This window comes from Coregonus lavaretus, assembly GCF_964263955.1.
Source record: "Coregonus lavaretus genome assembly, chromosome: 6".
Classification (NCBI taxonomy): Eukaryota; Metazoa; Chordata; class Actinopteri; order Salmoniformes; family Salmonidae; genus Coregonus; species Coregonus lavaretus.
The window spans coordinates 24,713,331-24,728,348 of NC_139993.1; the positions used below are offsets into that span (position 1 = coordinate 24,713,331).

Consider the following 15,018-nt stretch of genomic DNA (forward strand, 5'->3'; position numbering starts at 1 on the left):
AACATTTCTAAAAACCTGTTTTTGCTTTGTCATTATGGGGTATTGTGTGTAGATTGATGAGGGAAAACAACTATTTAATCAATTTTAGAATTAGGCTGTAATGTAACAAAATGTGGAAAAAGTCAAGGGGTCTGAATACTTTCCAAATGCACTGTATTATGTTCCTACCTCTACTCTGACAGCCTGCCTAAATGTCCATGTATGATCTCTAGCTAAGAGTTTACAAAAATAGACTATGAAACTCGACCCATTTTGAATTATCTTATTTTGTCGCTTTTTTATTTATCTTATTTTCTCTCTTTCCCTTGAATACCTCAGATCAGATCATCCCGTCCCCAATGGGGAGTCCTATCTGGCATGTTGTACACGTACGGCAAACTGAAACCGTCTACCTGCAAGGACTAAGGTTTTTGGTGTGTGTGGGGGACCTGATTTGGATCTGTTTGATGTGCGGTTGGCACAGCGAGTGCCAGTGTCGCGGCAGGTGGGCTGGAGCATACTCAGAGGCCTCCTCAGTTGGACGGCAGGGAGGCCGGTGAATAAGAACCATGTGAAGTCTGACTCTGGGCAGAGACAGTTCCAGAAACGTCTGTCAGTAGTGGCTCTGCATTCCGAAATCTTTAAGCTGATTGAAGGCCAGGGACAGACATTTTAATGCTTCCATAAAGTACTGGGAATAAATAAACCAAAGAGCCGGGGTGTTTACAAAGAGAGCAAGCCCTTCTCTCCCTTCCTGTGACCATTGATCTTTGTTTGGCCCCTCTGGCCATGGGAGTGCTTTAACACCTTGACACTGGCTATTATTTATCTGTTTCTATATTTATTTGAGTTCCTGTACCAAAATGAATAGAACTAAAAGCAGTTTCTACCTAATACCTACAGATGCCAACTGAAACATTTATTCTTAACCTTTTCCTAGCAGACACAAACAATCAATAACATTGATGTCGGCACCTAGGTTTCCATCCAATAGGCGACAGATTTTCATGTGAATATTCTCAAATAATAAATATGCTAATTTTCCCACCAGAGATGTGTTTCCATCAAATTTACTTGTGCGTGATGACGTAGTGCACATACAAATAACTTTTGCAGTTAAATTGCAATGTACCGAATAAAAAAAAAGTTACATGGGTCTCCATCCCATTTTCAACTCTACTGATGGTTTTGTCACAAAAATGTTGCATTATATAGCGAATGTGCTCACTCTGGTATTGGCAAGTGCGCTCTAGCTAACAGCTTGCATATACAGTGCAGGTATAGCCTACATTATGAGATTATTATGGACAAAAGAGCTACATTAATCTTATTTGTCAAACTGCAGCCAAACTTCGATCATCATGTCACCAGAACAAGACCCTCAATATTTATTGGAAAGGAGCATCAAGCTCATCACCTTGCACTTTCCCCACCCTGTGAAGTTCATCATAACTTATTTCATCTGTAGCCTAATAAACTGCATGCTTCCCAAGTTGTAGTGGGAGGATTACAAAACATGGCATCGCGTGACTCCCAAGTTTATATAAATATTTGCGCATAAAAGCGTTTACAATGCCATTTTTCCCATAATTAATTTTAATAATAATAATAATAATATGCCATTTAGCAGACGCTTTTATCCAAAGCGACTTACAGTCATGCGTGCATACATTTTTTTTGTGTATGGGTGGTCCCGGGGATCGAACCCACTACCTTGGCGTTACAAGCGCCGTGCTCTACCAGCTGAGCTACAGAGGACAAAAAGATCCCACCTCGTGTAACGTATTTTATTTTGTCGACATTTGGAATGTTTACCGACAAATTTGCTCTTTCCATCAGGCATGTCGTGACAATTTTTATCTGACATGTACTTTACTCGCATAAAAAGGTTGGATGAAAACCTGATTATTGATTGTTTGTGTAAAACCTCACTGATTCAAAGTGAGAGAATCTCAAGATGACTACACAAACAGCTGAGCCAAATTAATTATACACTAATTAAAACCAACGAGAGGCTCCCGTGGATTGAGCTTTTCAAACAAGGCGCGACATTGAGTGAGTGTTTGTGTTTTATCTGTGCTTCACTATTTTAGGTAAGACTCCTTTCTAAGCGCCATTATTAATTTCAGCCATTATTTCAAAATAGATCTGAGGAGTACAGAGAGTTCTTAAGCTGGGAAGAGCAGGCAAAATCACTACTTTATTCTATTTCAAGTCGCTTTCTCCCTGAATCTGTCAGTCTTTTTATCGTCAAATCGCTTCCTGGAACAGAGCTGGAAAAGTAATTAATGGTTTCCCATTGCATTGTTACTAGATATTTCATATCCTTTATTTATTATTCCTTTCTGTTGTGTATGTCTGCTCGAATTGTGTCTGCCTGTGTCAAAGAATGTCATTGTTGTATACAATGGCTATAATTTCTGTTCAAACAATTTGCATTAATTAATTCACTGTGCTCAAGGCTCTCTCTCTCTATGCCTCCCCCCTTCCTTCATCTAATACATAGCTAATTCTGTATTTTTGACCAAGCAGTCCCTGGCCAACTGAGGGTACCGTCTTTAAAGACAACAGGCCCTAAAGCTCTTTTAACATGCTGGAATCCAAACAAAATGTCTTTGATGTTCCTTCTCTTGCTACCACCCCACCGCCTTCTCGAAATCCTCTCCACCAACTCTCCCCCTCTCTCCTTCCCCCTTTTCTTTCATTTTTGTATGACTATTTCCCATGTATTTTGCATAATTGCACTCCTAGTACCCTGGCAGCACCCTGGCAGCCTGTAGCTTGCCAGAGCGTGCATGGCCATTGGCGTTACTTGCTGTTTTTTAAGACACAAAAAAAATAAGAAAGAAAATAATAAAAGCTAAAAATTATCTTGCACCAGCAAGTGGCAATGTGCACAAAGCTCCACACGGCCACACAATGGGGGCTTACAGATAGAGACCTGCCGTATGTCTTTAAGATAAACAGCAATTTACAGCGACGCTAGCACAATGCCCCACGAAACATGTCAATAAAGTTCTCTCTCCGCAGGACTTGCGGCACGCCATGAACCCTCTCCAGCTGTGAAGTCGTATCACAAGCACAGCAATAACGACAATAATAAAGACTTCCGGGTGCACGTCTATTTTGTTTGATCTCATTAGGGAAAAGGACGTGCTTGCCATACCACACATCTAATGGGCCATGTTTATGGCTGATTAGTCAGTGAATAGTGAATAGTCTGTCACTGCTGGACTAATTATAAATGATCCAGCTAGTTCACAACGAGCCAGCTAGTCAAAACTAGAGGTAATGAGATGCTCCAGGCCTATCCACAACTATGTGGTATCGATACTAATACAGTGCCCTTGGGGCTAGAGAGAAAAGAGGGAGGCTCCTATTCCCAAATAACCCCAAATAGCCAGGCTCATCCACAAGGACATCCCTTTCAAGACAGTCCTCTCTCAATTCCCCTCTCTCAACTCCCTTCAGACAACCACCTCACCCCACGATGGCTGTGTCTTAGGCAGCCAAAGTCAGCCATGATGGCTCTAGCTCCCCTGGTTAACAGCATATGTAGATTGTTCTGATGCAGAGAGTGTATAGGAAGGCAGGTGTGGTAATGAGAGGCCTGCCAAGGCGTGCTCCACACAAATACACGCCAAGCTATTAGGAGTGGGTGGCGATGACGAAGGAGAGAGAGAGAGGGGGAAGAGAAAGAGAGGGGCAGGGTAAGGGATGGGAGGGGGCTGGCACTGACAGATTATTAATTCCGCGGCCACAGACTGCCCACCCCATTGCCGCCATGCGCAGGCTTGGCCATGTGTACACCCCAGTCCCATTTGTGTAATTCAATTAGTGCAAGCTGGCAGGCCATGATTGATTTGTTTAGGAGATCAACAAGATGGCTGGCTGTGGTTTAACACCCAGAACTTGTCCAGGCCTGGTGATGGAGCAGGAGAGAGAATCTGTATTTTTCATCTCTCCTTCTCACTCCGCACTGGTACTCTCCACCTCTTCCTTTTCCTCTTTTCAACTCCTTTCTCTCTCATCTACTTTTCTCACATAATCCTCACTGCATTTGTTTAAAGCCACACCTTTCAATACTAAACAAGCAATTAACACTTTAAGGAAAAAACATGTTCACAACTGTCCTAAGTACAGTGACAACTGTACTTTCCCAAATCAAAGGGTGCTGGAGAGAGAGAGAGACAGAGCAGTTTGTTTGAGAAAACAGGAGCGGGGAAATGTGACAGCCCTGTCCAAGTCTGTTATCCCCTCTCTCACTGTCACGCGAACCACGCTCAATCGCCACCCCAAGGTCATTAGATGTGAGCGCACCAGCAGAGGGCCCCGAGACCTGATGCCATTGTTGTCACCATCCATCTGGCGGCTTGTAACACGCTCATAAAACCTGTAATGAACCGCAGGTAGGGAGTCCACTGCTTTCTTTCAGGCCAGCTAGGGCACTATTGCATGGCAGTAGTGCTAACAGTAGTTTTGTCACAGTTTCAAGGCGTTGTTGACTTGCTAACCCTTTCAACGCACACGGAGGTACATAACATGAAACAAATGACCGCTATGTATCACAGCATCTGTTGTGGCTTACAGGGACACTAGTGTCTGTAGAGCTAACATCCAGAGATACCCACTTCATATACCTCAAAACCGGTGGTACAGTCAACCTCCCTTCCCCCCCTTGCCACTCCCTTTGGTTCTGCCTAGTTCCCACCACCCCTTTTGCTTTGATGCATCCACAAACCACCTGTATCCCTATAAATCACCTGGCATAGGGGGACAGACACCCACCCCCTCTATCCCTCTGCCATCTCCAACCCAGTTCAGCTCTCTGGGACTGGTTGCGGTGGAGCTCCAGTAGTGAGGGAAATGTTTGTTGTGGATCGCTAATCACATTATGCAAATGAAAGTTCATAAGTCACGCTTGCTTTTGTTCACCACGCTCGCTTTTTATGGGGACCTTTTTATGCCAGACATTATAAATATGGTTGTTCGCTGGTTTACGGGCAAGGCTCTGCTTGCTTGGTTCGAGGATTTCTCCTTCATGTACTGGGGATCGTGGTGTAGTTATTGTCTATGGGCTCTCTCATGGATGGTAATAAAAAGATAGGTGAAGATCTTTAACTGATGAATACTAATATCACTCCTCAAACAAAAATATGAACTTGTTGGTCATAATAACATCCTAACCACCCATCCCTGCCTGCCACTATTGGACCAATCCCCCAAAATATGAGGTGAAACACTGACAGAGAAATTTGATGTTTACCTACCTGCTTACTCCTGTAAAGGAAGCCATTTTATTTCAAACACAGTTAAGACTCCTTTATAATAACACAGTACAAAGATCAACCTTTGGGAGAAATTGTGTCAAGTGTGGCCCAGCTGGATGATCAAGAATGGGGAGAGGGTATAGGAATAATGTGAACTTTGACCTTCCATATCAGTCAACACAGCCAAGGTAGCAATCATTTTTATATAATTTCCTGTGTTCCATTCAACCGTCAAATCCTCTCCCTTATAGCCTATAATTTGGTTTGGACGATGCGTCTCGTCTGCTGTTTCATTCAGTGGCCACAGCCATTTTAGAGACTCCCATCGCCTATTCCCGTACTCCACTTCATGTTCCTAAGCCGCGCCACACTGCAGCAGCAGGGGATGGAAATCAAACATAATTTATGTGAGTTACTCCGACATTACGGGAGCGTCTCCTGCCAGGACACATAAGGAGGCGGCAGCGGGGCGGAACATTAACATACGTAATGTGGTCATTGCCCCTGCCGCCACTGCAAAGGGAGAGGATATCAGGGCTGACGGAGGGTGTACCGTTTACCCAGCATTCATTAGCCTGGTGAGATCAACAAATACTTCCTGAAGCCCACCCTGCCATCTCCAAACATTTGAAATATCAGCGGCAAAAGCAAACAAACCACCCCTAATAACACCCCAACCCCAATCTTCCTCCTCCAAACACCCATTCCTATTTCAGATTGAAATTGCTCGTTAATTCTCACATTGAAGGGGTTAACAAACACAGAACACACACAGACACACACACACACACACACACACACACACACACACACACACACACACACACACACACACACACACACACATTAAACACGACAAGGATGGAATTAAACACAAAAAGGGGAAAACACAGACACATACACACATAGACAAAGACACAGTGGACAAAATATGAATGTTAGCTGGAAATAGAAAAAGGCTTGATTTCTTTGGAGAAGGAGTTCACTCAGTTTAGTCACTTCATTTGAATAGGGGTGGTTAAGTCTGGTTAGATTAGAGGTTAAGGTTCAGTTTTGTTGTTAGTTAAAGTCTTACCTCGGATGGGGGTACCCTCTGGAAGAAGAGATACAAAACGAAGAAGACAACAGTTTAGTTCAAGATTAACATTAGTAGGAGCCATGAGTTATTTGTTTGGTGAATCGACCAGTTCCTTACTAATTGGCCGTAATTATCAAAGTGTTTAAGAGTTTCTTATCAAGGGAACTTTCAAATTCATTAGGACTGGAAAGACCTCCTACTGCTGGTCTCACAAAGGAACAGGAAGTTAGTAGGGCGGGCACACTCTCGTCCCTTATCTCCTCCTCTCCCTCTCTTCTTCTCAGCCATACTAAGGGGGGAACACAATACAGTGCCTGACTTCAGAGAGAGGCTTGGGGTCTTGGCGTGTGTGTTTTATCATTGCCACTATGCCCACTGATAAGGCGAGTTGAAATAGGATTGGTCCTAAGTCGACATGCCTGTTAAGATCACGTAAAGCCTTTTCCCAGCCAAGTGACCTTGGGGTGGGAAGCCAAACGGTTGACAGCTCTGGTACTACTACCAGACTAACTGGACTGTAGAAGAGAGGCTGGGCAGAGGATAGGAACTGTAATGGGCATGCGGATGGCACCTAATTGGGAGGGTTGTGTGGCTCTCCTGGGGTTCTGAACTGCTACCTAACGTACAGTAGGTCCCCCTGGAACAGGGACTTTAGTGGGAGGAGAGAGCCAACCTAACTCCTCCAGTCTTTCTTTCTTACTCTCTTACTATTCTTTTTAGTCTCTGCCGTCATTTCTCTTTTTACTCGTACAATCTTGCTCTCGTTTTCGCTCAGCCTCACTCCTTTTCCTCTCGCACTTTCGCCTTCCCTTTCTCTTCAATGTTCTTCCTCTTTTTTGTGCCACTCTTGCTCCCTCGTTCTCCTGTATTTCTCTCTCACACTTCTCCCTCCCTCTCTGGATGAGTCAGAACAGCAGACTGACAGTGCTCTGACCTGGGCTACCCCCTGAGAGTGCCACCAGGGCGGCACCAGCCCAGTGGAGGTGCCCTATTTAGCGCACAGGCCCGCGGCACACAGCGCAGGGGTCAAAGGTTAATGCGGCCTGTTGTGGCTGACACTACAGCCATGGCCAGTGTGCCAGTGTGACTACGGGGAGCTAGAATCACAGACACAAAAACTACCCTCTGTCTTTCATAGCTGGTCACTACAGAGAAGCTAAGTGTGAGGCGAGGCTATACTGTAACGAAGCCACCGCAATGTTGGAACCGCAGACGTGATTTATAATGGCTTCTGTTTTAGGGCTACTGTTCCTGCTCTGGGTACAGAGTGCTCCTTTGTTCTTCCAGCAGTGGGGAGGTTAGAGTGTTGGATGTTTTGCCTGGTTTTCGATTCTCCATGGATGTTACAGACTCAGAAATATATCACTTACAGGTTCCTCGAAAATCAGGCAAAACATTTCATCCTTTTAAAATGCTCATATAAGAGATATCCAACAACACAGAAAGGGGAAAAGGGTTTGGGTATGTTAAGTTGTTAGAGTTAGAGTTTAAGGGTAGCAGGAAGCTTGTGGGTTTATTTGTTCTCCGGTGAAGTCAGAATTTTTGTTAGGAGTAAGAAGTTACTAGTTAAGGTTTGGTTAGGTGAGGGTTAGGTTTGGTTAAGGTTAGGTTTGGTAAGGTTAAGGTTAATAAAGCATGTTTGTAAAGCAAGGGTTGTCAACTGTGGATCCTGAGTAAAAAATAGGGGATAGGGAAGAAGATTTAATAAATGGGTGTGTAGAAAATGAGGAGTTGTGGAATTCAAAGCGATTTGGTCTGAAATAAACTTTAAAACCTACAATGTCATTATCATTTTCAGTAAACATATCTGAAAGTAAAGAAAAGGGAGCAGAAAGGAAACAGGGAAATACAATGACTAACTATAGGATTTATCCTTCTCTCAGAGCCTAAGTGAATCTCTGAAAATTAGGGAAAATCTAAAAGTGCTCAAGAGACTAACTATGCATTTACAATGCCAATGCTACTCTATGTAAATTGAACACCGAAGGGCTCGGGTTGAGCTTGACCACTACGGATGATGAAAATCCCTCTGTGTGCGTGGCACTGATCCAGATCCACCTGTATAATTACAGAATACACACGCAAGTCATAAACTCATAAGCTCCGGTGAATAGTGGCTAGATCGGCGAGAGTGACTTAAATGTACCTCAACGGCCAATGACCTTCTGCGCAATAGCCAGCTGTGGCATCATTGACTCTGCATAATGCCCCTAACCGTGTGTGTAAAATCCTACATGTGGAGCAAAAAAGGATTGTTGTGGATATGGCTAGGTGTCCAGAGGCAATGCCAATCTGGACACCTAGCCCATCTGGGTTGGAGGTGGAGGGAGGTGTGGGCTGCGGTGGGGTGGGGTGGTTGGGCCAAGTGCCACAGTTTGACCCCCCCTGGATGATGTCTGGATGACCTTTTGGTGTCCATGGAGACCCCTCTGGGCTCCTGGCACCCTGGATGTTACAACACCTGGTCGCCACTACATCTATACATCTGTCTGGCTGAATCATGCCAGCTCCTACTGTTCTATCCCTGCCCATGGATGATGTGCTGTGATGTTTAGTGCATCTGTGCTTGCCCACCATTTGTATCTATGATGTGTGTATGCACATGCGTTTTTCAGCGTGTGTGTAGAAAAAAGCCCTCAGCGCGCTTGTAGCTCCGAACCATCCAGTATCTTGGGGCGAGATTCAGGTCATATGCCAAACCTGTCATATGCCAAACCGTTGCATCAAAGAAACTGAATAAAGACCTAATTCTTTAGGAATATTTACGCCGCCCACATTACTCTCTCTCCCTCTTTCTCTCCCTCACTCCTCTCTCGTTAATCTGCTCAGCCTGACAAGGCCAGCGAGGGCCTGGGGTCGGGAGCCATGGGGACAGGAGAGAAATGTCAGGCCTCCTTCACACCTCCGGAGGAACTCACCTTGGGGACTCCGCACGCAAATATCACAGCTCTGCCAGCACAGCAGTCAGCACTGTCTGTTTTTTTATCTGGCTATAACGCCATCTTGTTAAGATGTGGGGTGTACATGGTAAACACAGTAGCGTCTGATACTGGGATGGTAGTGTATGTTGGTGAGGGACGGGGGTAAGAGTAAGCTGCTGAACGCCCAGCCCCTGGGTCAAGTCTGCCTGCAGCTAAATCAAGTGGCTACAGCAACAGCCAACCAGCAACCAGATCATGCACAGGCAAAAAAAAGACAGCCCCTATTCAGGAAGTTTAACCACCACTGGAACTTTTCCAGCTTTCTTCCTCGTCTTTTAAAAATGCATGTCTCCAAGGGCACTGCCGGCAGTGTCAGGAGTGCTGTACACACACCTGGATACGTTCCCATATATCACTGACGCAGAGATGCCTGGCACCAAAACGAAAAGTTAATGAATGCCTCAGCTTCAAACAAACAGAGAGAGGCATGGCGTACTCGGCAGAGAAAAAAGCACCAACCTCAGAACTGCACTGAACAAAGATGGAATCCAAATCGCATCTCTCACACCTCAAGAGAGAAACAATATTGAAGTATTTCTTCTACCTTGCGCGTTTGAAGCGTGTCTGCTCCGTTGCTTTTGAAAAGGGGAATTAAAGATGAGAGGTTAGCTGCTCGACTGGAAATGATCGCAGCTGAGGGGGTTTGGGCGTGCAGGCCTTTTCTCATCAGCATAAATTCAGCTTGCTGGTGGACTGGAGTCTGCAGTAACAACAGCAAGCCGTCTTCTACAGAGTCGGGCCCCACAGCTAACATCGCTAGAATATGCCTTTATATTTTTATTTCACAGGCAACTAGGCATGAATTTGAAAAGCCCTTTCATTTGCCCCAAAATATAACAGAGGTGTAGAAATGTGGTAGAAAATCAACACAAAAAAAGGGCTACAAAGCTTTAGTTAGAGTTTTAAGAGACAGTGGGGGAGTACTGGGCAGCAGGAAAAGTATTTCTTGAGAAAATATTTGGCTAAGGAGGGAAGGTCGAGCTGGCCACAGTGTGGGGGCTGGAAGGTTCAGCCTCAAAACGCTCCTGCAACACCTCCAAAACCTGGAAAGAACTCCAATTCACCCCCGGTCACCACTACACTTTCCAAGCCTTTTTGGACAGGGTCACTGAAGCCCTCGACTGTGTGCTTTCTTATGTGTGGCCATGAGATGTTCAGTGTGTGTGTGTGTGTGTGTGTGTGTGTGTTGGTGGGACAAATATTTGTCTGTCCCTAAAACATTGGATTTTTAGGTAACCATAATATTTTTATACTAGTACACTCATCTCATTGTCCTACACCTCAGTAATAGAGTCAAACTTCTACACCACAGCATGTGGAACTGTCTACATAGAACCATATGACAGAGGTGGTGAGAGTAGCTTGGCCAACATAGTACTGTTTTTAAGTAGAGGGTGAGAGGTGTGTGGAACACACATACACACACCCCACCCAGGTTCCTGTCCTTGTTTCACCTTTCTACTTGAATCTGGGAGCCGAAGACGGTTCACATTAGTGGGAGGGAAAAGAGAAAAAGGAAAAAAGGGATGGTAGGAAAGGGACAAAGAGAAGAAGTGGGGGAGGAAGAAGGTGGAGGAGAGGACGTGGGGCATGCATTTTAAAAGTAGTTGAAATACCATCTGCTTCGGGGACAATGTGGGGGGGGGGGGGGGGGCTTGTGGACTTAGACACTTACCAAAGGCTTCTGGAAATTATAAGGGGAACAGAAAAACAAACAGAAATAATTTTATTTATTATTTTACGGTTTGGTTTACTCCGCGAGTAGTACCACGTAGAGTCCTGGAATGACACTGTTTAGGTTTTTATTACCCCAGAAGGCGAATATTACATGACATTTTTCACAAAAAACATCATATTGACACAGGCATTCAGGCAGTAAGATGTTAGCATTGAGTAAATGTACCACTTCTTTACTTCCGTGTAAAACTGTGCCGTATTTAAAATCTAAACTGTTAAACTCTTATTTAATTAAATCGTATTTAATTATTCTGGCTTTATTACTTAGGGTTGTTACTTGACAAAATGTAGTTTGCCAAATGCCTTCCTTATTCATTGTAAAATGCCAGGAGGTAAAACATCTGTAATGCATATCAGGGACAAAGTATTAACCAATGTATTTAAAAGTGCTTATAAAATTGTAATACATTTTTACATTTTAGACACTTTAATTATTAAATAGTGTTCAACTTCAGGTTAGAGAATTAGTTATTAGGTTGAAGTCCCGTTTTGTTATTGTTATTGTTTAGTGGTGAGAACTGTTGTGGGTCAGCTGAAGGTCAAATGGAGGTTGTTGAAGTCTGCATGATGTATATTCAGTGACACATCATCGTTTCAACAGACAGACAGACATAACACACACAGAGATACAGCGAGGCAATCCGCTCTGAGTGCAAAAAGCAGACGCGCAAAAGGAAAGACATTGTGAAACAGAGAGACAAGTGAGAGACGCAAACAGGGGGTAGATACGTACAATATCAGACAGCTCAGCAGAAGAAACTCTTATACCAACCCACCCACCTTTCTCTGAAACTCTTTGAGCCTCACTTACGAGCAAAAAGGTGCAAACACACAAACATCTCAGGATGTCAAGCCTAATCATGTATGCATGTTTGTCCGTACAATCAAAAAATGAGGCTTAATGAATATGCCTCCCACAGTTAGAGCCCAGGAAGAGCTATGACTGTGTGTTAAAATGAGCTCTAGACCCTAGACATTAACATAAGTTAAGGAAAAACTTGCTTCATAGGAATCGCCTACGGTGGACTGCTGTCTTCAGATAGGGAAGTCAAGAGCATTTTGCACACAACCTCGGCACTCCAAAGCGCTCTGCGAGCTCCTGATACCCCAACAGGGAAAACCCTGTCTGCTAACACCAAGACATGGAGCACTCGGAATGTTGTACAACATCATCTAAGTGAGCTAACACTTTCTTTTGACACCATGGGATTTCTTGTGGTGAAATTGAAGTGTATATTTTCAGCTGCAACTTCTTACGGGCCAAAGGTCATAGAAAACAGGTATTTGTCGTTTGCTACATTTCTAAGAGTCAAAGGTCCCTAAAAGCAATTTTCTATTTCGGTCATATCTAACAAGGCTTAAAAGTGGATACAAATCAAGTGTTTTTGTGTGCAGTTCGCAGGGACCATAAATGGCGCAAAAACTCGATTGCGACAGACTCTTTATTTAGTGTTTTCCACCCTTTTACATTAGCAGCTGCAAATCAAATGGGATGCATTGGATTTTTCTAATGGTGACAAATCATCGACCCACAATATCTACCCCCTGTTGCCTGGGTCCAATCTTGGGCTGTCATTTAATTAGGTATATAATTAGACTTTTTATTTACTGGGTCTCTCAATCAGGTTTAATCAATGGCAGCACCTCTTACAGTATTGTGGGGGTGAAATCTAGACCAAGCCTCTCTTTCTCTCTCTATGACACATTTCTGAGTCCTAGTGAATCATTTTTGAATGGGTCCTGCCCTCGATCAGAGGTATTGAACACTATCAAGCCAAAATCATCCTGCCAGTCATCGCGTATCAATCATAACGTTTCAGGGCTAAGCTATAGCGCTCACAAACTGAATCGTGTCCGCTCACTTTTTTTTAACCATTTCAAAACCCTTCAAAATTAATCGGGGCAGCTGAAGGTGTAGCTAAGCAACAGGACATAGAAAGTCAAGTAGAGTAAGAGGGCAGCGAAAAGTGCATCACTTCCTTACCTGAGCGCAGCTGTTTGATTCGCCCATTACTTGCGTTGGGGTCTATGGGCAGGAAGTCCTTGAACCAGGTGATTTCTGGGTCAGGGTTGCCGCTGGCAGCACAAAGCATTGTGGCTGTCCGGGTGCGCTCCACCACTTTCAGCTGGGGACCCATGTCTATGTTGGGGAATCCTGTTGGGAGCAAGTCCTCTGTAGAGGGGACAAAGGAAAGAGACATGGTTATGTATATTGGTTAAATTAACTGACTAGCTACATCGCTACTGCAAAATTACTACTCCATAGTGAGTCTAAGTAAGAGTACCAAATGGCTATCGTTTATCAACCGGAACACTCTTAGGTAGTTGGTAAAACAAGAATGAATGTCCTGCTTTAATGTGACTAATTCAAATGGAGGCTGTGTTCCATGAGAGTCACAAGAGGGATCACTGTACCCATTCTAACACAGCTTAATCCAAATACCTCAATTTACACATAGGGAAGAAAATAGCATGAAGGATATTTCAAAATAAAAACCAATACTTCCTTAAATATCATGATTGTATAACCTAATGACAGATCAGCACCTAACTGTAACCTCTAATACGCTTTATCACAGGCCTAAAGGACAGTGGCTATTCACGCTTTATTCACGAATATCCTAATCTGAACTGGGTTTAGACAACGGCAGACAGCTACACCTCTAAAGTTTGGGATTACGCTTGGCGCAGAGACAGATCAACTCTGATAAACCAATAGAGCAGATTAGGATCATATTTGATAAGCCCACAAAACTGCACTCCTCTGAGTCCCAGAGTCCCAAGAAGTCCCGGCCTTATGAACCAGGGGATGGGAGACACTGGAACCAAACTCCCGAGGAGGGAAAAAGCAAACCTGACAGGCTAATGTTTTGTAATCCCAGAGACATCTGCCTCCTACTTCCTCATTCTAAATGGGTATATTGGGCTGAGCCAATCTGAGGAGATGCGGTAGCCCACACAAACACAGCTGACCAATTAGAATACCCAGCCTGAATTCCAAGTACCTGTGAGTAAGTATTCAAACAAATATAAACCACAGCTTGTACCCGTTGTGTACCACCAAGCCCACCCCAACCACACTCCAGGACACAACAACACTCAAGGCTATGATTAGAGAAGTGCCTTGTCTATCACCACTGGTCTTTCCATAAACAAACACTAGTAATGCTAGTCAAAGTGCACTTTCGAACAGGGAGGGAACACATACAGCACTAGCAGGCTAATTAGCCATTCAGTTGTTGTACACTGTGGCAATTTAGCAATTACTTTAGTACTTGGTCATGCACGCTGAACCTATTTAGCGCTATCAAGCAACGAGGGGCTAGTTAGAGCTTCATAACTAGCAGTGCATTTAATGCTAAGTGTTATTAGAATGGGGAATCTCCCATTGTTGCTAGTCTTCTGGACATGGGCTCTGGAGCTTCTTCTAGCCTGACCTCTAGTCAGAAGAGCTGAGTTGTAACTCACGGTTGGGTGTTGAGAACCTGTGACTACCCCCTGCGGCTTAATATGCATCAGAGGCCTCAGGCTACTGAGCTAGCTGTGAAGGAAAGACAGGGCCAACCTTACAGCAGAGGTCATCTCTTATCTTCAGGGTACGGACAATGACCTCACATGAACTGTGCCAGACATCATGACGGGCATGTCGACTCCTGGAGACCGCTCGATTGAGGAAATAAGGCCAGTCAGTTTGAGTCACGGAGAAGAGTGGTACAAGCAGGGGTAATCAGCTATCCAGGGAGAATAAGAGAGAGAGAGAGAGAGAGAGAGAATCTGAAAGTAAGAGAGAGAATGAGAGAAAAAGTGAGGTGAGAGAGAAAGAGAGCAAAGATAAGAGAGAAACCGAAGAGAGAGAACGCATGAGCGAGAGGCCTCTAAAGTAGGCCCCCTCACAGACTTCCAAGCATGGGGACTGACACCAGCAGAGAAGACTAAATATTTCAGTATTTGGTTCAAAAGAATGAGAGGCATT

At 44.2% G+C, this 15,018-nt stretch overlaps 1 protein-coding gene across 1 annotated transcript in view; it reads right to left on the reverse strand.

Moving 5' to 3' along the window:
• The window catches only part of ptprsa (protein tyrosine phosphatase receptor type Sa), a 207,959-nt gene that overhangs the window by 82,658 nt on the left and 110,283 nt on the right, over window positions 1-15,018 (reverse strand). Inside the window, exons 5-6 of the mRNA XM_084163819.1 lie at window positions 13,030-13,218; window positions 6,325-6,342 (exon numbers count right to left, since the gene is read on the reverse strand). Of these exons, the coding sequence (XP_084019945.1) occupies window positions 6,325-6,342; window positions 13,030-13,218 (207 nt within the window). The remainder of the gene's footprint in view (window positions 1-6,324; window positions 6,343-13,029; window positions 13,219-15,018) is intronic.